General features: G+C 37.8%; 1 protein-coding gene across 12 annotated transcripts in view; it reads right to left on the bottom strand.

Moving 5' to 3' along the window:
* The window catches only part of Fam117b (family with sequence similarity 117 member B), a 204,117-nt gene that overhangs the window by 124,922 nt on the left and 51,994 nt on the right, over positions 1-27,201 (bottom strand). For 11 of the 12 annotated variants that reach the window (XR_015449112.1, XR_015449111.1, XR_015449113.1 and 8 more), the window contains exons 3-7: positions 25,474-25,566; positions 24,465-24,578; positions 10,179-10,322; positions 8,437-8,662; positions 6,239-6,359 (exon numbers count right to left, since the gene is read on the bottom strand). Coding sequence is in view for 9 of the 12 variants with exons in the window: in XM_087205833.1 (XP_087061959.1) it covers positions 6,239-6,359; positions 8,437-8,662; positions 10,179-10,322; positions 24,465-24,578; positions 25,474-25,566 (698 nt within the window). In the remaining 3 variants the exon portion in view is untranslated. Of the gene's footprint in view, position 1; positions 5,814-6,238; positions 6,360-8,436; positions 8,663-10,178; positions 10,323-24,464; positions 24,579-25,473; positions 25,567-27,201 lie in introns of those variants that run through there. The other variant, XM_021263609.2, reaches the window with a different exon arrangement.

Raw genomic sequence — 27,201 nt, forward strand, 5'->3', positions numbered from 1 at the left:
CATAGAACAGACAACCCAATACTTTAAATCACTAAATACTGGAAATAAGCTCTTTAATTCATTGAAAACAGGCAGCTTATCAATATATAAAAGGAGTACCAAACTGAAGCTGTATCAAAAGCTTCAAATGCCAAGGACCAAACTGTTATTAGGTCGTATATGTTACAGTATGTGTCTTGGCTGTCAGCAGAACCATTTACAGCCTCACTTCTAAGTCCCTCATGAGCCCAGTCACCATGCAGGTGCTCAGGCTCATGACTGCCACACATCAATGAAGAGCTATACAGCCAAGAAGAAGAAAGCCTTGGGCCGGGCTCAGTGGTTCTGGTTCCTGCCTCGCAAGAGCAAGGACCCGAGGTTCAATTCCCAATACCAAAAAAAAAAAAAAAAAAAAAAAAGAGGATGAAAGCCTAAAGCAAAAGAAAATCTACATATTTAAAGACAAAAATATGTTCCACTACCATGAGTTTTCCCTGGTCTACTATTCTGAAGGGAGAAAGGAAGAAAATTAATGATATACATTGCTCATCTTTTGCTAAGTTTCTCCATGATGAGGTAAAACTTTGGTAGGTATGGGCTTCCTCTTAAAAATCTCTGAAACAATTCTTTGGAGTCAATTGTGGCAGTTTTCTGAGAAACATAATGTAAATAAAAATAAAAACAGTAGTCCTTTGCTTTAAAGTTTTTATTCATATAATAGCCTTTCCTGTTTCCAGATCCTTCTGAAAATTATGCCAAATCATTGAAAAGCACACTTCTGGTATTAATGGTATTCCATGAAAATTTAAAATATTTTTAAAACTTAAATTGTTCACCTGCCTCTCAAGCGCAAGGTCCTGAGTTCAATCCCCAGTACCAAAAAAAAAATTTTTTAATTGGTAAGTAACATAGTAGTACTATAAAACTGAAATGAAATTAAGGCAGATGAACCTGAATAAATCAAGATTTAGGTTAAAAAGGCCATATTACCAGATGATAAAAGTATTCTTCTCCTCTCTCCCAACTAGATTCTAAGAAACAAAGCTAAAACAATTGACAAGGAAAAGACAGGACTAAGTTTATAGTGCTGGAAGGGAAGAGATGCTGGCGTGAAACTGTACTCCAATATAATTGTAATCTTACATGTTTCGTGCGCATTCATGTTATTATTTTGAGAAGGGATCCATAAGCTTTGTCAGATTCCCAAAGCCATCCAGAGCACAGGAGAGGATATCTGCATGAGAGTTTGATGAATGTGATAGCAAAGGTTTGTGGAAAGTTTAGAGGCAGCAAGCAGAAATAGCCTATGGCAGGGAGGAAAAGGAAGAGTTTGGAAGGAAAAAGACTTTTGAAACAAAGTGACCTCTGAGCTGGGTTTCAAAGAACAAGTAAACAACAGACCTGGGAACTGGGTACCAAGATGTGTGCTGCAAGCAGACAGTGCGTTGGGTGGGCAGAAACTGTTAATAGTCAGCACTACCAACAGACGGCTTTGTCACTGCCCTTTAAGAAGAAAAGGGCATCACTTAAATTGTTTAACTTGTACACTATTCTTTCTTGAATAAAATGGAAACTTAATAGGGGAACTACTTTTAGTGTCACAAGTATATCTGGGTGTGTCACAAGTATATCTGGGTGTATCACAGATAAGAGCACTCACCCCTAGAGTATTGCTTTCAACTCCCTAAAGAAGACAAGAAGTTATGGCCATATTTCTGTGATTAAATAGTGCTCAGATTCTCCTCTGAAGGCAGGATTCCTGGAGATAACTCATTCTTATACTGGGGGAAATGCTAATCAATTCCTACACCCCATTCAAATAAGGACTAGTTTTTAATTCATGTGTTTGAAGTTATCTCACTACCAGTGACTTAAGACGGGACTAAGAAGTAGCTTAGTGGAAAAGAACTTGGCTTGCATGTGAAAGGCCCTGGGCTGGATCCCAGAACCAAAATCAATTATTAATTTAAAAAATTACTTAAGACACATGGCTACTAACAGATATTAAGGATGAAACCACATTTCTGAAACAAAGAAAATTCTTGACCTATGATAACTTCTGAATCTACAAAACATTTTTAAGACAGAAATACAAAAACATTTAATTTCCTTACTGCTCCCATGAAAAGACATGACATAACAAACCCAAAAATAATGTAAACAATGACAAATGATCACATCAAGAAATAACACTATTAACAGTAAAAAGCACCAAAGCCCCTCTTTGTGCCCTCTTCCAGTCACAACTCAGCCCACCAATGTGAATCACTCTTTTAACCTCTCACACTTCAGCATCTAAGCTAAGAAAAAAACAGTGCCCACCCTTGGGATGTGTGACCTAGGCATATGCCAACAGAAGCTGCCAGTGCGGATTTTACTTCAAAGCATTCTTCAACTTAAGCAGGCAAGTGAAAAGAAAGATCTCAACTTCACCAGGTCATCTGGCCAGAGAGCCAGATGTACACTTCATCTTCCCAGCTCTGCTAGGTGGTGGTGATGGCTGCAGACAGGGCTGACACTAAGACCTGGCTGAGCTTCCGAAGCCCTTGCAATGGCCCAGGAATCAGGCTCCCCTATTCCTTGCCACAGGAGCTCTGTAGAAGTACCAATGGGTCTAGTGGGCAGCCCGGAGACATTTCAGCCCCAGGACGAGGTGACACAGCTGTGACAAGAACTTCTCTGAGCTCTTCGAGGCTCTGCCTGCTGCCACAGAGCTGGAGGAAGAGAAGCTGGAACAAAACCCTGCGGAGTCCCTGGGACAGCAATGCTCTGCAGGAGGAACTTGAGCAATGCACCAGGCTGCTGAGGCAGAAGAGGATCACGCTGTGATATGTCCAGACTACTGTGGGCCACCCCAGGGTTCTCTGGGAAGAGGCTTGGCCACACGACCACCAGCTATTTTTAGGCCTGGCAGCTCAGGTGCAGCAACATATGTAAGCTGTGGTCTTTGCTACACAAGTGGAAGAAGGAAGCTGACAATGACACTTCAGGAAACGTACACAACAGAGGACTCACACAGGCCCAAAAGAGAACTCTAACAAGTTCTCAGAAGCATGACACAGGCAGCCTGGAGAACAGGTTCCTGGGGTGTCCAAAGCCCCACAGCGGATTGGCCACACACTAAGAGGGGTGAGGGGAGCCTTTCTTGTCTCCATTACACTCCAGACTCACATACCCACATGGAGCTGCTTCCCTTCCCGGGATGGAGATGGGTGGAGAGGTGAGAAGCCCATGAAGGAGAATGTCAAGTTTGCACTAAAGCCTTGGGGACGAAGTTCTTCACTCACTAAGAGAAGCTGCAAACAGGAAGGCTGGGGTGGTTGGGGAACAAACTTTAGGCAAGGTGAAGCTAATGATGCTCCGATTGTAATCCCCTCACTCATCACTATTCTTGGAGACCTGAGACAGTGGATTAAAAACTCAAAACTGGGGCCGGGGATTTAGCTCAGTGGTTTTGCTGCCTGATGCGCAAGCGCAAAGACCTGAGTTCGATCTCCAGTACCAAAAACAAAACAAAACAAAAATCCCTCAAAACTGGTTTTAAAATATTATTTTTCTTTAAACAGTTCTTTTGAAAGGATTGTCTTTCCAAGTAGACAGAATTAAAAACAACAACAAAAATCCCTATACTCCAAGAAGGCCACAATATCTAGCAACATAAAACACACAGTCATGGATTGCATTTGCTGGGATCAGGAAAGCACATATTTAACTTCATTGTAAAGGGCTAAGTGCAGATGACATGGCTCTGGTATACGCCATTATTAAAAAAACACACACACTGAAACAGAACTACAAAATCTGCTCTTGCTCTTTTGGCCCCAAATTGAATTACCTACTTTCTTTCAGGAAAAGTTAATATTTCTAGAAATCAGAGCGTCACCCTGTACCCAACCCCAAATCCCAGTCAGGTCAAGTTATTACTTTAAATCAAAAGTAAGAATTAAAGAAAAGATATTCTCAAAACAATGACTGATGCATTCACGACGGGGCCATAATTCACAGGTCTTACTGCTGGGTGGCTCTGAACCACCCATGGTACATGTGTGACTGTCCCATCATGCAGCATGGGATAGTCTCATTGGGTGGCACAAGCTGCCAGATGGGACAGTAATGCATGTATCACCAGTGGTTAAAGCCAGTGGGAACGTCTTAAATAGGGAAATTCTTAAATTAGGAACAATCTAACTTTGCTTTAATGCTAGTGTACCCATTGCTTTCTGATCTAATTTCGACATAGCTGGGGCAAAAGAGAGACTAATTTTCTTAGACTTTGAAGAACATGTTCTATTGACAAAAGGTTAAAATTACTGCTAAGAAAGCCATTGTTGGATCACTACTGATTATTAGTCTTTGGAACATAATTAAAATATAAATAGGTTTTTGTGTGCTACACATACTTTATACTAGTAAAATTATAATAAACACTTCTTACAACAGGTCAATGTGCCATAAAACATAATGTGTTAGGGTTCTGCTGTTTGTGCTTTTTGATCTACCTATCCTTACACACACACACACACACACACACACACACACACACACACACACACTTGTCCTTTATCCTCTCTTTTAGAAACAAAGTACAATATTGATTCACCAGACAGTAAGTCTTGAGTAGTTTTCCAAATGTAACAGTGTTAGGCAGATAACACAGGGCGGGCATCTACCTATTAACAAATATTCAAGGTCATTTCTTAAAAAAAAAAAAATCAAATTGCTTTTGAGCCAATCAGCCATTTCTTTGCACTTAGGCAAATCCCAACTGCCAATGAATACTAAAGAGCTGAATTCAAAACAATAGATTTAGGCCAAATGATTTAGCTAATACAATGGCCCCACTTCTTAAGAACTTTTGTGAAAATGTCTAAGCCAGAATTTTCAAATTCAACATAAAAATTATCCAAGACACTTGGTAAAAATGAAGAACGCAGGTCCTGCTTCCATATTTACTGATCACCAGACCTGAGTCGGCCTGAGAATCTGGTTTCAACAATTTTCCTAGTGATTATGATTCAGGGAATCATGGACAAATCTGCAGAAATACTGGCTTAAATTTTCAGCTGGCCTCAGTTAAAACTTACAGGCTGACATGATGAAAAAAACTGAAATGAGCAGTTGCTTCAAAGTGTTTTCAATTACTGTCACAGAAGCAGATAGGAGAACGACAGCTGGTGTTTCCTTGCAGAGAAGCTGAAGGAATTTGAAGACAATGCTCTCTGTATGGCAAGATCACTCAGAATTTAGATTAAAAGAAGCACCAAAAAAGGGTATATAAGAGAAACAAAAGGATTTGAAATATTCAAATTCCTCTATCATGAACACTCTGGAGTGAAGAGACAAACTTTATGAATTGAAAAAGGTCAGATTACCTCCACATTATTGTATTTTAGGTTTCACAGTAAGAAAACCTAAAAAAGAATGGCTCTGTGATTTGTAACCACAGTGGCATTGGAGGACGAGGGCTAAGCACTACACCACAGTGCTTAACTGTGTTCCGCATTAATTTGCTCAATCTCATACACGCCTCTAACCTTTGGGCACAACTTGCACACCGGTAACCACAGCTACTGAAAATACAAGTCTATATACCTTTTGGGTGAAATTGAGTTTAAAATGAGAATTGCAGACAGAAGTACATGGGTATAGGAGATCAGATAACAAGGACATTAGATGCTATTTAAAATTCTACTTCTTAGGGCTCAAAGTAGCTCAGTGGTACAGTGCTTACCTACCACACACAAGGCTCTAAGTGTCCTCCGAGAACACCCCCATCTGCTTCTTACATTTCATCACAGTTCTATGAGTGATTTGCAAAGTAACATATTTATTCCCTGTATTAGCAAACAAAAGAATTTCAAAATTTTTAACAAACTGGAGACCAAAAGTAGACAAAAACTGAAGCAGATTTGATCCTTAAAAGAAAGGAACCACACTAGGTAAAATCTGTGGTCTATCTTGAATAGATACATTGCTAAATTCTATATGTGAACCTTATGGGATACAGGTACAAAAATGAGACCCACAGAAGATAATTTGACAGCTGAGGGAATCTGAGTCAAGTCTGGACATTGTTACCATTAATTTTCTTCACTGTGATAATAGTACAGTGCCTCTGTTGGAGCACTGTAGCTACATTCAGCAAATACTGCAAAAGGCAAATGATTATATAATCTGGGTGGTAGATCCATATGAGTCACTACACTCTTCCGTCAATTTACTTGAAAACTCTCATAAAACAACTGGGGGAAATACTTACGAGCACTCCTCAAAGACTTTGACCCTCTCACAGCCCTCTGGAGGCTCCCGTTTGAACATGTAACTGTTGTTAGGTTTGGGGGATGTTGCATACTTGGGCAAAGGAGAGTTGTTCCCATTCTCTGCAAGAAACAACATGCCAAATTACTAAAATGTACTACAAAAATACAGTCAAGCCATCTGTAACTATCCTTGGCTTTCCCCTACACATAAACTACTTGAGGCAGGCACAGTGCTGAATTCATTAACATTATCATAGTATCTAACATAATTCTTGGGGAGAAGGAGATACTGCTTGTTAAATAAATGCATAAATAATTATAAGATTCTAATTTCTTTTGAACTTAAGATGATCACAGCCTAGGTCTGTATCATTTAGTCCTCAGTACTGAACATGATTTAGCTTGCTTCTTTATTTCTATTCTATACACAGCAAATACACTCAAATACCACTTGCATTTTTTCCAACGTAAGTACCCCAAATGGTTCTTTAATGGCTGCTTGTTATTAACATTTAGCCTGTCTGGCAGAATTTCCCAAGTTAATATTTCTGCTTCTCTGGTTACAGTCTACACAGAAGGAAGTCAGTCACTGTACACTAAACACTTACTTTTGCCTGTGAGTGTTCATTCTCCTAAAGGGGTAAATTCTGTTCATTTTTCCACAACATCCTTTGAAGTCTGCCTCAATGTTTTTGAAATCTTTCCAAATTAACTCTCTCAAAGGGAATACTTCCTTTTTTGGTACTGGGGATCGAACTCGGGACCTTGTGCTTGCAAGGCAGGCAGCGGAACCACTGAGCTAAATCCCTGGCCCAATACTTCCTTACTCTAATACCCAGTTCAGGGCTGATGTCCTCAGTTTACATTAGATTTAAGATTCTTGATGTGTTACATAACTTCCTAAATTTTCAATCTGTGTCAACTGTAAATTCCTTGCTGGCAACAGCAGTTATGTATCCCCCTGATTTCTCATAAAAGATAGTCACAGAAGCCAACTGGCCACTAATGTAAAATAAATGCATCAGGACACCGACAATTCCTACATATAGTACCAGAAAGCATGGGAAATTAAGGTGCAGGTTTTAATAGCTACGTTCTATTTGATCCAGAAGCTAAAACAAAAAGAACCCCAGGATACAGCTGTTTCGCAGTCTGAGGTGACGTTTTCCAGTGAAGCTTGTCTTCTGTACTTTGTATATAGTTTCAATGGTTTAGGTTTATTAATAGTGGACCATTTTAGTACATTCAACACACTGTATGTAGGAAGCTCTAAATAAATTATTGAACTGAGCCACAGAATTTACGAATAAATGTCTCATGATTGCTTCTAAGTATATATAATAACTAAAACTACACTAGGAAAATATTGCCTTGATAGAGATAGGTAGAGTATTTGTACTTAATATTCAAACTGCTTCTGTCCCCAGGTTATGTTTACAGTACCTAAGTATCCTCAGCCTTTACTTTAGGCTTGCTCTGAACACCATCTTGCTTTCATATGCCACTTTAATCCTCGTTAGAAAAATCACAACTACAAATCCTTAAAAAACACTAACTTCTGGGCCGGGGATTTAGCTCAGTGGTTCCGGCGCCTGCCTCGCAAGCGCAAGGTCCTGAGTTCGATCCCCAGTACCAAAAACAAACAAAAACCCCCCACTAACTTCAAAGTTTCTCATTAATTAAAAAGTATTAAGGTAATAAAGTTATTGCTAGTAAAGTGACAGAAAAAAGTATTTTTCAGGAATCACTAATAAGGAAGTTGTATTCACAAATATAAAAAATTTACATAGTACAAACAAGTTAAGTGTGATGACACATGCCTATAATTCCAGTACTCTGGGAGACCAAGGCAGGGGATGGCAAGTTCAAGTCCTACCTGACCAACTTGGCAAGACCTATCTGGCGATGCAGCTCTGCTCAAGACCTAAGGTTCAATCCCCAGTACCTCCTCCCATCCTCCCAAAAAAGAAAGAAAATCCACAAAAACATACAAAGACCCTAAATGCACACAACCAGACCACTGCCTGAGGACCACAGCAAAACCTACAGTTCTATAACCCAAATTTTTCAAATCTCTGCTAGACCCCACTACCCTGGCAGGCTCCAGTGTGAGCTCTGCTAGAAAATGAGCAGAATGAGTATTAAATAGGTGATATTCAGCTATCATCCTGTGACGGATTCTTCCAGCACTACACACCTTTATCCCTGGGATCAACCAGCAGGTCATCAGCTGAACAGGGGCTTTCCTCGCTGCCCTCATTGGAGATGGTGAGGAAGGATGTGGGGGACACAGACTGGGAACGGCTACTGTTGTTGCTCCCTCTGTCTGCGCCCCCAGGCGTCTGTGTGTCAATGCTTCGGGTGCTGCTACTTCTCTGGGCAAGCGGGGGAGGCGCACGGTGGCCATCCGGAATATCCTGGGGCTGTCAGGACATTTAACAAACATTGGTTTATCAGTGATTTGGAGATTCACTAGCCATTGATGTACTCAAAGTCAACCTTCCCCTGTTGTGCCAGAAACTCACAAATTCTCTCCTATTAGGCCTTTGTGTTGCTTATTAGTGACACTGCTGTCTAATCTGACACTCCACTGAGGATCCTGGGTGAAGAATTTGCCTTTCTAGTACCTGGTACACAGCAGGTGGCCAAAGCTCATTGAACAAATGAACTGTATTGAATTATTTATCACGTACAAAATGCTATTATTTTTTGTGGTTTTGAGAATTGAGCCCAGGGCCTCATATATGTTGGGCAAGCAGTCTAGTGCTGAGCTACATCCCCAGCCCTAAATGTCACTTTTAAAATCATAAACTGTGATAAAAGAGGAGGAACCTAGATGTAGAAGAGGAGCTAGGTTCTGCTACAAAAAGGTTATCCATCGTGTCAACTAGTAACACCTGGCAACAGGCCTTTGTTCCCTCTCTCTTCCTCCCAATTCTCCGAGTTGTGTTTTTCTAAGCCATTCCTACCTGAGGGAAAGGTTAATCACAGCAGTGCTAACTGTAGGGTGAAATCAAGCAGACACCCAGAGGAAAGCCTGTGTGGCTCACTTAGCAGGGAACCAGTTCCCTGAACACTTTTGCCTCATTCACCTTCATCACAGTCTGAAAGCTTTCACAAGATGCAAGAGAGGGGAAAGTCTGGGGAGCTGTTTTCTTTAAGATAAACCAATCTTTTTCCTGAGGGAGAGTTCAAGATACTACTTCAAATTCCCTAATTCCTCCCTCACTGAAGAGCAGGTAATTAGCTAAGTATGCTCTGTGACATGGTATTCAAATCTAAACAGTAATTTTTCTTCCTGTTTTATACATGAACTTTTAAAAAAATATATTCTAGCAGAAAAGATAAGAGCATTCTACCTGCACTTCGTGAACATAGCGTCACCCAAAACCAAGTAGTAATTGACAATCAACAGCAAGGAAAAGGTAGACTCAAGCTTAGAAACAATTCTGTCTTGTAGCCCCCATAAATTATAAGGTAAACTTTGGTTAAACGGAATTCTAGCAACGAAGAGTGTATCATTTTTCCATTGACTGCAACAGGTAAAAAACAGTTTCTAGGGCCAGGGATTTGAGCTCAGTGGTTCCACTGACTGCCTTGCAAACGGAAGGACCAGAGTTCGATCCCTGGTACTGAAGAGAAAAATAACCCAACAGTTTCTGGGGCCGGGGATGTAGCTTGGCAGAACAGCACCTGCCTGGCAAGCACAAGGTCCTAAGTTCGATCCCAGATTTAAATTGGATCAGCTGCATCTACGAGGTGAAAGACATGAAAAATTTTCAATCACTTGCCAAAGTCAAGATTTTTCAAATGAGATAAATTTCCACTTTCTCTCAAGAAAGAAGAGCTCTCAGTAAATGTGGAAATTAAAACTGATAATTTTTTAATAATTAGACAACTTCATGCATGAGGCTGACTTTATGAACTAAGATTACTTACAATAAGCTGCTCTTCCTTTTCCCCAGTTTCTTTAATGATTATTTCAATCTCTTGATTCAATCCTTCCACACTATTCCGGAACCGGGAACCTGTTGATTTGGTGATGGGAATTACTGGAATAAGCGCACTCTTTGGAACAGGAGCCTTCATAAAAACGAGGGGAAGGAGCAGAAGAGAAATTTAACATTATTTTCTAATTCTCTAGACTGAAGTATACTTCCACTGACATAAGTAACTCAAAAACAAACAAAACTGCAGGCCTCACAAAAAGTGCTCCTTAGTCATATGAAATACAATTTAAAACCCCAAATTCCAGACAAGGTAGAATTTTTAAAATTTATTTACATTTATGAAAGGCTGGAAAGGGAATTAGAATCAAGGAAAATATTAAAATGTCAATCTCAGAAAACATTTTATGATTGTTAACACTTCAGATTTCAAAACAATTCTAAACTCTCCTAATACTAAAATGATTTCAGAAAAGAAACAACTTATCAAATAAAAAAATATTTTGATTGGAAAAACAAAACCACTTCCAAAGTCCATGTACATCAGCAAGATTACAAAATTGGAATTAACTTCCCTATGAAATTTATACATTTATTGTAATGTTTACTGTTTTGTTCAAGAAAAGAAGTGATGCAATGCATATTTTTCTAAAGGCTACCTTTAACTTTGAAAATTAAAAATGTTTTTGTTGTTACAATTATTACTTTATAAAATAAACAGCTGATCTCATAATTATAGGATATTACTCAGTTTACTGACAAGATCCTCAAAGTAAAATATGAAACAAGCATCACAGAGGTATCTACCAAGGTTAATAGCAAATATTCTGCCCCAGGCAGTCAGCTTGCACGCTGTCTGTCCTGCTGTCTGGTAAACTCCGCCTTCATTTAAGGAGGTTTCTTTGAAAAACCTTTCAAGGAAGGTGCACAAGGGGGCGAAGGTTAATAGGACCCCTAGTCATTTACCACTAGTTTCACTCAGTGGATAACCCTGCTGTCTGAAACAGAACTGGGTGTTAAATCTGTATTTCTCCTCTTTACTCCTGGCAAACACAGGAAACTTGGGGGAATAAAGCCAAGGAGCAGCCCCACACCAGACCCCCAGGGGGCACCTGCTGGCTGTGCAGTCAGTGCAGACCCTCATCTGGAAGAGGGTATAGGTCACACCTCCTGGTTCTGAGCAAGAAATGAGAGGAATCCTGGCATAATGACCTCCAGAAACCCAGAGATGCTCGATGTATAGCAGCCACAATTATCTTATATTCTCTACATTTTATTCTTTTTTTTTTGTACCGGGGATATAACTCGGGACCTTACACTTGCGAGGCAGGTACCAGAACACCACTGAGCTAAATCCCTGGCCCCTCCATTTTATTCTTAAAACATTTTTTCTTTTCATTTTTAAAGGCTCATTTATTTTCTTCTACATATAGTGTTTCACCTTTCCCTTTTTCCTCATAGTACTCTCAAAGCTCCTATCATTTACTCTCTTTTTACTTCTATCTGCTTTTTTTGTTCCCTCTTCCAGTGTCAGTACTATCAAAGGAAAGAACATGAAAATATTAAATTTAGATGTTCTATGGGTGGTTTTACACAGAAAATTTAATTAAACACATTCAACTTCCATACTTTCAGCCATTCGCTATAGAGTATAGCTCTTTAATTTTTTTTCCTGAGTCTTGGTTTCTATTTTTTTCTTTTGGTACCGGGGATCCAACTCGGAAACTTGCACTTGCGAGGCAGGCGGCAGAACCACTGAGCTAAATCCCTGGCCTGGTTTCTATTTTTTTAAATAAATTTTATTTTATTTTATCCCATTCCCTCCTTCAAGCCCCCAAGTATAGCTCTTTAGAGAGCTGATGTTCTTTTTTTTTAATTTATTTTTTATTAGTACATGTTTGCAGTACATAATGAAAACATTCATCAATGGGGGATTTGTAGAATTGAGATGTGATGTTCTCCTTTTAAAAGTTTTTAAGGCAAATCTCAGCCACACTCTTAGGCTCACCCTGGCAGCCTGTTTTATTGTCTCCGAACACCTGTCCTCAGTAGACTGGCGGCAACTCTACATGCAGCCAGCATCAAAGATCAAGTACAGTGGAGAATAACTAACTTACTAACACCTGTATTTACAAAAACTTAAATGTCAGGTGTAACCTGGAGTTAAATTCAAATCTCAAGTAATGTAGAGTGGTGTGTAAAGTCAGTTACAGGATTTTTAGAAGATGAATTATGGATAAATTTTTAAATTTATAAACTGGAAATTATGGTGCTAAAACTTGCTCTATATGTCTTCAAAGATTTAGTTCTCCTATTTCTTTTGATTCTCTCTTTCCTCAAGTAAAAATAAAATACTATGTGCTGGGGGGAAAATGTACATGTCTAATTCCCCAGTATTTTCTGTTCTATCTCTTGGAATAAAGCCCCACAAATGCACAAAATGAAAGAACACTGTTCCTTCACCTCCTTAGTTTATTCTGTCAGTAACTAATATGCACATATACCACTCACCATGTATACACAGTTTATACTTCACACACCAAAATGAAAGACTGCTCCTCCAAAATACTGGACACAAACTATACACAGGCAGAGGAATTACAGGTGACATTTTTCTTTTGGGTTATTTTTCAACAATCATGATTTATTCATCTTCTATTACCTCTGCCAAAAACCGAGCCAAGAACACAGAAGACACTGTTTAACAAGGCTGGTATTACTGACAAGATGCCTGTTTTCCCCTCAAATTCTTATGTTGAAGCCCTGTTCCAGGTGCCCCTAAGGCAGCAATTAAGGTTAAGAAGAAGGCATACAAGTGGGCTCTAATCCAAAAAGGGGGGAGGGGGGAGACCGGACAGGACAGAGGCGCGCACACAACTGAGCTGGCGATCTTTCACAACTCTGTTCATAAAAAGAATAATTCCTGTGAGCACACATCTGGAAGGTACAGTATCTGTCTACAACCCGAGTGGAGAGCCCTCACAAGACACTGACTCTGCTTGGTCTTGGACTTCTAGTCTGCAGGACTATAAGAAAATAAATCTGTTTTTTAAGCCTCCTGGTTTATGCCATTTTGTCACAGCAACCTGTGGAGACAAATGCACACACTATTTACACACTATTTAAGTTTTACGTTTCATTTCTGCACTTTCAATAAGCTTAAGAATCTACTTAAATACAACCCAGAGATACAGTGACTCAGAGACTTGAATAAATAAGTTCATAAAATTTTATCCAGAGAAAAACTAGCTGCAATGAGCTACTTCCCCAGTCCTTTTTTGTTTTGAGACAGCATCTTACTAGGTTGCCCAAGCTGGGCTAGAACTTGTGATCTTCATCCCTCAGCCTCCTCAAGTTCTGGGATTACCTTTTCTTTATGGCACAAGTAAAATCTATTCACTGAGGAATGAAAAATAGAATTAAATCACAGGAGGGAGCAACTATTAATAATCTGATAAATATTCTTCAATCTAGTTATTTTCCTTCCGGGCATGTATACTGCTAACCAAAAAGAGACTATATCTATTATTCTGTAACTGGTAGTTTTTAATTTCATATCAGATCTCTAGCATCTTTCTATACTTTAAATTTTCATTCATCAAATCACTGTGATACTTGCACAGTGTTTCACTGCATGAGCACATAAGAAATGCTTGTTACTGGACAATTTCTAACTTTTTACTATTCTAGAGAAATGTCACAATTAATATCCTTTTAGATAAGTATTTGAAGATTCTTTTAGAATAAATTATGAGTACAGAGAACTATTACTGCAAAGAATAGGAAATATTCTTGGGACTTTAATCCAAAATGGCAAAATATTTGTATTCCTTACATTTCTTTCTACACTGTACGAAAACGTGTATTTTACCAAACTCTAAACACTGAGTTTATATTTTCTTAAACTCAGGCTAAGTTTCATAAATTAAAAAAGCTCATTCTTTATATGCTGTTGCATGTAAGTGAAGGTGAATTTTTTAAACAATTACCAACCATCTGTACATTTTAAGGTGGGGGCAGTGGTGATGGTTTATTTTTTTCTTAACTGACTTGAAAGAGCTCTTCTTAGTGTTTACATATAACACTCTTTATTCACACTGAAAAAGTATTTTAATTTTGTTATTCAAACTGTGAGCATTTTTACAGTATGCTTAAAGGTCACTTCTATATCTTTTTTTTCTTTTTGAAGTGTGTTCACCTTTTCACTGGGTTTGCACACAGGCGGTATGTTGTATCTGGTTTGTTTGTTTTGGTACCAGGATCGAACTCAGGACCTTGTGCTTGCGAGGCAGGTGATGGAACCACTGAGTTAAATCCCTAGCCCACACTCTTTCTACTTTCATGCTCCAAGTCGGTAACTCCCTGCATTCCCACAAGTGCATCAGCTATGGTTCACCCAATGCCAGACTCAGAGATAAAATGAGACAAGAAGAGGAAGGCAAGTGGCAAGTTCAAGGACTCTCCATCATTCTTCTCCTAATTACCTGTATTCTTTACTCTCCTCCCCCATCCTCACTCCCAAGTCCACACTTTCCCCTCCCTTCTTTTCCCCTTTTTTGTGATACTGGGGATCGAACCCAGGAGTGCTCTACCACTGAGCTACATCCCAAGCCCTTTTTATTTTGAGATAAGATCTCACTGAGATGCTCAGGCAGAACTCAAACTTGCAATCCTCCTGTCTCAGCTTCCCTCAGTGCTGGGATTACAGCCATGTGCCACCTCACCCAGCTGCCACATTCTCATTTTGCACTTCAGTGAAGTACTAACAGTCACTGAGACTGGCTACTCCTCATCAGTACTTCATGTCCCTAATGAGTATCACCTATACCTGGAAGGATGATTTTTTTCACTTATTCTAATCATCTTGTTTCCTTTCCAACATATAATCTAACAAGGCCTTTTTAAAAACTCTCCAAGTAGGTACCTCCTCGCTTCAAGGATGGACAAAGCAGTGAGAGTGAAGCCAGCACAGTATTTTGCTTTCTGATGGTCAAGGAAGGAAGAAACCTTTCTTAAGGTAGTAGCAACAGAAAATGGAAAAGGAAACAATGAGCTGACAGGGAAAAGAAATCTACAGCTCACGAGTTTGGATGGAGAACTTAAGAGCCTTTCTGTGAGGAAGTCATCTCACCTGGTGTCTCTTCTGTGTCAGAAAATAACGGGGCAACAGGGAAGGGGAGCAGCTGAGAGAGCTCTTGGGAGCTATGAGGGGATAAACCACAGGTATAATTTTTATTTTTTACACTCATGGTTATCAGTTCTAAACAGAAATCTCCTGTTTTACTTGTCAGAACAAAAACAGCTTGCACTGGATGCCACTTCTGTGCTGCTTTCAGTATGCACTGTTTTATAACTGCTGAAGTTATAGAAATGAGGAAAGAAAAGACTGTAATGGCAAGATAATCTGCTAAGATTTTTGCAAAATGTTGACCTTGAATTTCAGAACCATAAAGCTGATTAGTAAACTTATTTAAAACAGAAAACTTAAGAGTTTTCTGGCTTTTATGAGAAATATATATACACACAAAAGAACCTGCCTGTCTAGCAACTAACCCCATACACATAATTTGCTGATGCTTTCTGTTGCATTTCAAGGGAATGAAAGAAGTCACACCCTAAAAATCTGGTAGGACATTTTCCCTAATATATAGAGCAGCAAGCTATGTATTAAAACTTTAATTTGCTTGTTCCCTAACATACACATACTATTTTAGGTAAATGGAACAAAGACTCAATTATAATTTATTTAACTACCAGTAGGGTACAAGTAAAGGAAAAAAGCACTAGTGTACAAGTAAAATCCATGAAGTTGCCTGGAGAAGCTTTACTTCATTAAACATACTGCTACTATTTCAGAAATAGTAGTCCTTTAATTTCACTCCTTATATAAACTACATTCTAAAATATATAGTAAACTTTAACCCCTCATTTCAAGGAATCTTTAAGCAATAGCAAGAATTAATTTTTCCTGTATCTTTACCATTTTCTGCAGCAAAATATGTTTTTAAATATAAATCAGGATGTGTAAATATTAATTAGGTAAGCACTCATGAAAGTCATAAAAGTTCTGCACTGTGCTAAGGAAAAGCTCTCATTAGATCTGGACTTTGAAAATTTAACATTAAACACAAATATCCTCTGCTACCCAGTTGTTCTTTCCCTCAAAGCAAAAACTTCAGTATATTTCCAGCCAATTAAAGTTTCTAATTAAGTGGGCCATTATTTTAAAGTTTTATTTTCGATTCTCCATTTATCTATGTACATTATATTCTGTACAAAAATGGAAAATCAGCCAATGAAAAACTGAGAAGTAGTCAACACTAAACCTCCAAAATGTAAATGTATTTTGCACACAGTTTCAAAGTGTAGGGATAAGATTGTAGTACAACACATGTGGAATTGGGAAAGACAGGAAGAACATCTACTGAGTCAGTAGCTGAGTAGGGGAGAGAAGAAGACAATTCTGAAAAATAAAAATCTGCTTTGATAGGCAGACAGGATACAAAAAGCTATGTTCAGCAATTCAGCAGAGAACCGAGAGAAAAATGATCCAGAACCTTCTTTCTGTCTTCCTGAAATCACCATGCCACATCTTCAGCTTTCCTAACTGTAATCTGTAATGAAGATCCCAGCAGAAGAGTCTACTCTTTTCATTTCTAATGGCCAAATCTTAAAAAATTCAATAGCAATCGAGTCCTAGATTGGCAAACAAAGACATCAGTACAGAGCAGCACTCTTCTTGTGTAAGTGCAATGTGCCCTCATTCCTCAGGCGAAAACAAGTTTTTCCTTTTTTACCTCACTGTTCCTTTGCCCTCAAATCCTCCTAGCTTAATACAAATAAATACATATTTATTTCTAGTTATAGCCCAGGCAAAAATAAATCAGAAAATCCTATGTGAGGGCATTCTTGCGTGAGGCTATAATGACAGCCAGAAAACCCCTGCATGATTTAATTCCCACCTCAAAATCAGTTTATGTGGCTGTGAAGCTGTTGGCACCTCCTATTTCTCTGTGTGTAACACTGGACTCTAGACCTTAATCCAACTATCCTGAAACATTTCAGTATGTTTTTTAATGAGTCTACTTCTTGACATGCCCTGAAAGAGTATGATATTGGAAGCATCTGAGGGCTTTGTCATTTCTGGAAACCACTGACATGGGAAAGATTCCTTCTTCTAAGAAGCTTGGCAATAGTTATTCTTCCTAATTGGCAACACCCCTTGAATTTTCAGGGAAAGAATCATACAACAAAGTATGTATATTTTACTAACTGTGATAAAGTCACTGTAGCCCTAAGAAAAGATCTTTGTGAACTAGTGGCTGTAGACTATTTCACTATCACAAAAACAATACTGTTCAATAATTGTTCAGGGAGAGTAAAGAAATTTCCCAGCAAAAATAATTTATGTATGATGAAATCCAAATAAAAAAGAGTGGTAAATTGTAAAAAGTTATACCCAAGAAAGTCAAAGAACATCCAAAACATGCAAATTTCTTAAACAAATAGAAAACCTCTAGAAAAAAAATAAAGACAGAAAAGGCTTTACACACAAAGAAACTGAATGCAACTCAATAATCAAAACTAGAAGAATACAGAACATGAGACATGAAAACTGTTCCTGAAGCATCTGTACTAACAAATATTCTCCCATATTAAACATAAAAAGGCAGACTACATAACTAACATATGCACAGTATTAGTATGGCATGTTTTCAAATAAGGAAGACAAAGAGAAAAACACATTTAGAAACTACTCAGGATGCACAAAGCCATGAGTTCTACATCCAGCACCTCTCCAGAAAAACAAAAACAAACAAAACCCCCAAATCTTAGGAAAAATGTCAAGAATGGCTATCTTTAGAGGGTGAGACTCTGGATAATTCTTTTCTATTTCATTTAAAAATATATAGATATAATTTTTATTTGACTTTTTTTGTTCTTAAAAGCAAATGATCTGTTCACTTCTTTTATATTAAGGCACAGCTTCAAATGGCCTAAGATACTGAGCAGTATGATACAATTCACTTGTTTAAAGGATACAACATGAGCTATGAGTATAGTTCAGTGGCAGAGCACTTGCCTACTATGTATGAGGCCCTTGTTTTATTCCTGTACCACAGAAAATGAAGTGCACAATTTTTTTAAAACAATAATGTTGAACAGACATGTGCAACCATCATCACATCACAGTCAACCTTCAAAGTACATCAAGAAGAAATCCTTTCTCAATTAGCAGTCATTTCCCAGTTCCCTCCACTTTTCCAACCCTAAGCAAACACAAATCCACTTTCTGTGTCTGTGAGTCTGGCTATTCTGGACATTTCTTATAAATGGAACCATACAATGTATGTCCTTTTGTATCTGGCTTCTTTCACTTGGTGTGTTTTCAAGGTTTATCCATGTTGTTAACTTATATCGGTACCCCATTTCTTTCTATGATCAAATAATGGTACCATATAGGTATACCATAGTTTATTTACCCATGTACTAGCTGATGGACATTTACACTGTTTGTAACTTTGAGTAACATCAATAATGCTGCTATCCACTGCCTGCTGCACAAGCGCAAGGACCTGAGTTCGATCCCCAGTACCAAAAAAAGTAATAATAATAACACTGCTATCAGCATCTGTAGACAAGTTTTTATGCGGATATGTTCTCGATAATGCATACAAGTACTATGTAGAGTGCTTGCCATTTTTACTGACCAGTTCAGGAGGGTTCAACTCTTATATTACCCTATCTCAATAACACCCTGAATTTGTCCTTGTGGGTGAATACACCCACACAGAGGAAGTGCTGGCTTATAATGACAACTTTGTGTTTAGCCTTTTGAGGAACTACTAGAATTTTCTCCAGAACAACCATACTATTTTACATTTTTACCAGTAACATATGAGGGTTCCAACTTCTCCACATTCTAATACTGGTTATTATCTGTGTTTTAAATTACATCCATCCTAGAGGGTAAAGTGGTACCTCAATGAATTTTGAACTTCCCTGTTGACAATTTTTATCAAGTATGTACTGTATATGCTTTTTGGCTATTTGTGTATCTTCCTTGAACTGTTTGTTTTTTCAGTACTGGGGATCAAACTCAGGATCTCGCACTTGTCAGGCAGGTGCTGCACCATTGAGCTACAGCCCCAGCCCCACTGTTGGTCTTTTTATTGAGTTGCAACGTTCTTTACGTACTGGAGATACAAATGCTTTACCAGATGATGATTTATGAATACTTCCTCCTATCCTGTGGGCTATCTTTTCACTTTCTTGATGGTATGCTTTGAAGGACAAAAGACTTAATTTTCATGAAATTCAATTTATCAATTTTTCTTTTCTCCCTTGTGCTTATGGTGTCATAGCTAATCCAACATCACAGACTTTTTTAAAAATGGTATTGGGAATTAAACCCAAGGCTTTCACACTGAGCCACATCCCTAGCACTTTATATTTTTACTCTGAGACAGAGTCTCCTAAGTCACTATGCTGCCCAGGCTGGCCTCAAACTTGCAATCCTCTTGTAACTCTTTAATCCACTGAGTTACTTTTGTATGTGGTATTGAGGTAGGTATTTTTAGATGATTTTATTTTTTTGGTACCGAGGATTGAACTTGGGTCCCTGCGCTTGAGCAGCAGATGGCGAAACCACTGAGCTAAATCCCCGGCCCTTTAAATGATATTTTAAAGGCTAAAATTGGCTTAATCCTTTTTTCTTATTTCCATATCTCATTAACCATTAGCCAATATAAAGTGTACAGTTCCAGACTCTGAGGTTAGACTGTCTGGGTTAGAACCCCAACTCTGTCTCATACGACCTTAGACAAGGTATCTGACCTCTCTGGGCCTTGATTTTCTACTCTGTAAAACCTTAAAATGAAGATTAAACACCAACAACACATATAAGGACTGTTTACATGCTTGTCACTCAGTAAGGAGTGCAGCTCAGTTCAACTATTAATTATTACCTTCCAAGTGGCACTTGAGTTCGTTTGTTCTCAATCACTTTCAAAGGTTCTATCTTACTTGAGGCTACCATCATTTCTTACTTGGCTTACTAAATTCTATTCTTAAATGATTCCCCTGCCTCTAAACTTGATCTCTTCCAAATTCACTATTTTCAATCCATAATGACCACTGTAAAATGCATACCTGAGCATTTAAAATAACAGTTCCATGGTGCTGCCAGGATGGAGTCCCAACTTGTTTACAACTGAGCTCTAGAGACTTTCTGGTTTGGCTATTTACCTCTCCAATCTAATCCCTTACTACCACCTCTACCTGGAGCCACAGAATCAGCCAGACACCATCTTCTCTGGAAACCCCATCTAGACAGTTTCAGCCTCAGTTCAAGGATAAAAACCCTTGTTATGGCACTACGAACTTTATCAACATACTCATTCCTTTTACAGTGTTATATAATGAGCTTACTCACAGCTCTCTGAGACGTGGTGGGATGACAGTATTAATGCATCACTACATTCCCTAGTGAGCACTATACCACCAGTCACAGCATAGATATGTAACAAAGGTGTGGATGGTTAAATAGCCTCATTATCGTGGTGATTTTTTCCATTAGAGAGAAAACCTACATAAACAAAGCCACATCAATAACTTCATGGAAAATTTTTCATGTTTAGAGCCTGACAGTTTCAATTAAACAGGACTACCATTGTTTTAAAAATTAAAATGCATTGGGCCGGGGATTTGGCTCAGTGGTTCCACCACCTGCCTCGCAAGCACAAGGTCCCGAGTTCAATCGCCCGTACAAAAAAAAAAAAAAAAAAATGCATATATGCCTGAACTATGGTTGGCTGTTAACATTCAGTACAGGAATTCAAGCAGTGAAGATGTTTGATGTGTCATGGTATACAAAATTCAAGCTAGATAAATTTATTTTTCAACTTGCTGCATTTTTGAGTTCTTGGCTTCTCTGCAAAGGCATGCTCTGGAATTGAGCAAGCATGAATTTCATGCAAGCTCCAATAATATTTATTAAATTCAACTTTCAAAGGGAAAGATTTTGGATAATTTTACTACTTTAAAATTGCTAATTTTTATGAAATAAAAAATCACTTCAGCCAGGTGTGGTGGTGCATACCTGTATACCCAGTACTCTGGGAGGCTGAGGCAAGAAGATTGCAAGTTAGAGTAGCCTGCACCATTTCACAAGACCCTATCTCAAAACAAAAATTTAAAAAGAGAAGGGGCCACAGCCTAGTAAAAAGACTCTGGATTCACTCTGCAGTATTCCCCCTGCAGCCACCCCCAAAAAATCACTTTATAAACTTAACTCCTATAACTCATTACTTAATTTCAATAAAATTCCATTTTAAGCCTTATTTAGAGCAAAAATATTAACTAGGACTAAAAAATGAACTTATCTTTTAGAAATAAATGAGTACGTATTTATTTGGTGAACTAGAAGGGACAGATGGTGGATTCACCTGTCAAGCCATGTAGGTCTTCAATCTTTTCAAGATGAGGAGGTTTACTTTTTAATTAATATTTCAATTTTGATAGTTATTACTCTATACAAATTTTTCATTTCATATTTTGTTAAGTTTACATTTTAATTTCTCCATAAATAAAATCAATTTGTATAGGTTTTTTTTTGTACTAGAGATCGAACTCGGGACCTTGTGCTTGCCAGGCAGGCGGTGGAACCACTGAGCTAAATCCCCTGCCCCCTGTATAGGTTTTTAAATGTACTAGTTTCTACAAAAGCAAAGCAGGAGGCATCAACATCACAGATTTGAAGTTATACTACAAAGTTACTGTGGTAAAACAGCATGGTACTACTGGCACAAAAACAGGCACGTGAATCAATGGGACAGAATAGAGGAAGCAGAAACAAGCCTAGGCACATTCAGCTATTTGATCTTTGACAAAAAGGCCAAAAATATACACTAGAGAAAGACAGCCTCTTTAATAAATGGTGCTAGGAAAATTGGCTATCCACATGTAGAAGATGAGTCTAGATCCATCTCCCTCACCATGTACTAAATTAAAAGCAAAATGGACCAAAGATCTAAACAATAAAACAAACAATCTGCTCGAAGATCTAATAGGTTCAACTCTTGAAAACACACACATAGGCAAGGACTTTCTAAACAGAACCCCAATGGCACAAGAAATAATACAAGAATCAAATGGGATCATACCAAATTAAAAAGCTTCTGCACAGAAAAGCAAACAACCAACAAAATGGGAAAACCAATTTTGGCAGCTATTTCTCAAAGGACATCTATAATACAGAACTAAAATTAAGAAAATCTCCCCCCCAATAAAAGACCTAATCAAAAAATGGGCAACTGAAATGAACAGACACTTCTCAGAAGTACAAATGGCCCACAAATGCATGAAAAAATGTTCAACATTGCTGGCCATTAGAGAAATGCACATTAAAATTACATGAGATACCATCTTACTCCAGAAAGATTAGCTATCATCAAGAAACCAGATAATGACAAATGCTGGTGAGGATGGGGGGGGGCCCCCTCTGGGTGGGAATGTATACTAGTACCACCACTATGGAAATCAGTGTGGAGATTCCCAAGAGACTAAAAATAGTAATTCCATTTGACTGAGTTATTCCCCTTTTAGAAATCTTCCCAAAAGAGTTAAAGTCATCATAGTACAATGATACATGCATACTATGTTTATAGCAGCACAATTTATAATGGCTAGACCTTGGAAACAGCATATATGTCCATCAACAGAAGAATGGATAAAGAAAATGTGGTACTTGTACACAACGGAGTACTACTCCACCATAAACCTGAGGCATTCATAGGCAAATGGATGTGACTTGAGAACAGTGTTAAGTGAAATAAGTTAGCACACAAGCTTAAATATCACATGGTTTCTCTTATATGAGAAGTATGGAGAACTTTTTCAAATGGATGGAACAAGATGGAGGGAGGGGAAAAGGAGAGGGAGGAAAGGGGATGGGAAAAAAGAATTGAAGGGAAAAGATGATGAAAATCGCTTTTGCAAATGGGAAGGGGATTCAGAGTTCAAGGGCATAAGGAGAGAAGGGAGTGGCAGGGGACAGAAAAATAAAACAAGAATTAAGATGTATTGTACACATGTACTAACTCACCATGATAAGTGTAATCATTATGTACTGCAAGCATGTACTAACAAATAAATAAATGTATTGGTGTCCAATTATATTTTCAAATTAAAATACCTTCTATATGGGAAAAACACTATTGGAAACTACAACCAAACTATAAATTTGTGAAGTCAAAATTGATCCTATATAAATATTTTGGGACAAAATTAGTTTAAAAAAATATATATCTTTACTATTTCCTTTGGCAAACAAACCAATATACTGTACTTAGAAACTACCATCCTATAATATTTCCTGTAGAAGCTGCTAACAAACTTACACTGTTAAGGGCCATGTATAACCTAAGAAATTATTTTTTATAACCTAAAAAATTTTTTAGGTTTTGTGGGTGAGATGGTCTCTGTCTTAAGTACTCAAAAACACTGTTATACTAAGAAAGGGGCCATGAACAATACATAAAGAATGAGAGTAATAAAACCTTATTTACAAAAATAGGTGGCAGGCCACCTGCTACCAGGCCACTTGCTACCAAGCCACTGTTTGCCAAGTCCAGACCTACAAGGTGATCTGAAAGTCACACAACTAAGCCTAGTTTTCCCTCACCTCCCAGCGCTGAATCTGGCTCTCTCAATGCCAAAGTTTCACTTTTGGGACTTGAAAGATTCAATCACAGGACATGAACTTGTTCTCTTCTTGCCATGGGACCCCAGCCAATTTCAACTCAGAGGAATGCTCCCAGGGCAAGCCATCAAGAGCTGTTCACAGGGCTCTATGTAAGGAATCAAAACAGTTAAAGGACTTTTCTGTCCCGAAAGTCTTTAGAAGACTATTACTATTCTCAATCTTCAGATGAGACTGAAACTTAGAAAGGATAAGTTACTCACCTAGGGTCTGTTCCAGAGCTAATGCTTAAGTCTCTTTATTAACCTGCCTTCAATATATTGAACCAAAAAGATTAAAATGGTAATCAAAATAGGTAATTAACTGTGTCTCCTAGAAGTTTTATGTCAGGTCACCAAAAAAATATATCATTTTGTCAACTTAATGTTTTTTAAAGAAGTATATGAGTCAGTATTTAAATTATTATTTTAAATTAAGTTCTTGGACATTTTTTCGTGAAGAATTATCTACAATGTAACAAATCACCAGAAAAACAACAAATTCTTTTTCTGGGTTTTGCAGCACCTATGCTCCTACCTGACACTGGTTAATAGCTGCGTGGTTACCATGAAATGGAGACTGTCTTTCTTTATCTCGGTGATGCCGACTGCTGTGTTTACTTCTTTGCAATTGCTGGCGTAATTTTGCAATCTGAAAAGGGGAAAAATAAGTATAAAGAGTGTTTTCACACAAAATAAAAACATATCCTTAAGAACAAATCTCAAAAAAACCTCATCTTTAATAAATTCTTGAATATTTAAACCATATCACACTTACTTTATTGTGCAAAGTTGTTATACATACATGTGCACCTATACACACACGTATAAATATGCATGTATCTTTACTGTAAGGAAAAATACCTATCTTCCAACATTGTTTCAGTCTTCAAGTTTCCCAACTACCAAACAAATGATGTTTTCAGCACAGAGTAAGCTTTCAGAAACAATTAAAATTTAACACTGCCCTTACATAAGTCAACTTTTATTTAAATTTAAGTTTATTGACTACCTAACCTTCAACAGACCCAAAAATTACACAGCATGTGAAAATCTAGTCAAGCCATGCAATTTAATAAATGCAATTTCAGTGATTATCTCACTGTCATCCCTTTACTGAACGTCTCTTACATTAACGTGTAAAATGCAAGTATCATTAATTATAGGGACAAGAAGAGGTAATCACAGCATAGACCCATAACCAATTTGGTTATACTGAATTACCAAATTTCAGAAACATCACATACAGAAAAATAATAAACATGAATGTGTTTATTACTGTAATTTTATAATTCTGACTGTATTGACAAGTATGGACTCTCCTATCAAGGATAGGGGGAGGATAAAACTCATCACATGGTCAGGTAAGGAATGTGTACATTTCCCCATTCAAATCTTCATCAAATCAACACATAACTGTTTTTCTGTTGTACTTTTGGAAGTCAAAACAAATTTTTTTTTAAAAAATCAACAGAAAACAACAATCTTTGCTGCCCACAATTTCCAAGAACTAGTCCAATTTCAATCCCTGGGAACATTTTCCTGACCTCCTTAAGTTGATCTGTGCTGCCCCAGGATGCCGAACGCTTGTGAGACCCTTTCTTCTTCTCAGCGTATTCTTCAGCCCATGCACTCTCTGTCTGCAACAGGAAAAGAGGGAGGAATATTTTAACAAAAATCATTTAATAACCTATGTCACATTCTTTTCTATTATAAAAATGCATTCCCATTACAGAAAAATTAGATATTAGAACATATTTAAAATACCACAAATCACATACAATTTTTCCAGCACTAGTTAATTATAATTAATATTTCAGCATATTTTTATCACTATTAGTTATTAATTACTCTTACATAATTGGAATTAGGTTTTAAGTATATCACTCACTGAACAAAGTGTAGAGATCCATGTTAGTAACAACCAACACTCTTGTGCTCTTATATGCGAGGCACTGTTTTCTCTTATGCTGTATCTGATTTAACAAAGAGAAGTTCTACAAAGTTTGCAGATAACAAAACTAAGACAATGAGTGGCTGGATAAGCTGCCTAAGGTCTCAGGAGCTAGGAAATAAGAAAACCAAGGAACGGCCCTAAGACTCCAACCCTCACATCTTCTTCATACTATGTCTACTCTTGCTTAAGCGTATGCAGAGAACAGGCCCCAAAATATGCAGTCTTTAGTGGTTATACCAAACCCAGAATTTAAAAAGAGTGTACTCAAGCAGAAAACACAAATGAACACTTGGCACTCAAAAACATACTCTGCCAGGGACGTACTCAGGAGGCCAAGGCATGAGCATCATTTGAGCCCAACAAGTTCGAGATCAGCCTGCCAACATAGTGAGATCCCATCTCAAAAATCCAGTTAAAGCTCTACCAAGCCTGTGCAACCTGCTGACAGAAACTCTACCTTCACTGCTGGGAGGAGTACAGCCTTTATGGAGGGGAATCTGGCATCAAAGCTGTAATATCCATTTTGACACTGCAAACCCTGTTTGCAGTTTGGTAATTTATCTTGAAGATATACAAATGTGTATTTTTACATGCAAAATGACCTGTCTGTATTATTCCATATAGCACTGTTCTTACAAATAAAGGATTCAAAGGATATAAATAAATTGGATTTACTGATGCTTGCCTATAAATTGTGGCATGTCTTTATAAAAGAATACTGTATTACGCAGCTATAAAAAATAAATGAAGTTTCGATCCCCGGTACCAAAAAAATAAAATAAAATAAAAATAAATGAAGACAATCACATAATATGTGTATGAAAAACTTTCCCAATATATTTGAAAAACCTCATGACTTAATACAGTGAGTATAGCAACTCCTTTTTATATTGGTCTGATAGCAATATATATGTAAATAAAGTATCTCTAGGGCCAGGGATTTAGCTCAGTGATTTTTGCCACCCGCTGCGCAAGTGCAAGGACCCAAGTTCAATCCCCAGTACCAAAAATAAATAAATAAATAAAGTATCTCTGGAAGAATATACATGGTAATGGAAGAACTGCCCATCAGTGGCTGCCTTGTGGGAGAAGACTCCACCATATAGCCTCTCAAATTTTGTGTTACACAAACACACAGCCTAGTCAAAACAATAAAAAACACTAAGTAATCACTGCACTCTACTGACCAATCACTAATTACAAAATGGTCTGGCTTCAAACAAGGATGAAAAAGAAAAGTTTTCTAAAATCAAGAACCTAGAATCCTAATTAGTCACTGCCTCTGGCTTCGATCGATCTCCTCATAGTTAACAAGACT

Source organism: Heterocephalus glaber, unplaced genomic scaffold (assembly GCF_053883595.1).
Source record: "Heterocephalus glaber isolate CG9 unplaced genomic scaffold, H.glaber_assembly_v1.0 deba00000621, whole genome shotgun sequence".
In the NCBI taxonomy this organism is placed as follows: Eukaryota; Metazoa; Chordata; class Mammalia; order Rodentia; family Bathyergidae; genus Heterocephalus; species Heterocephalus glaber.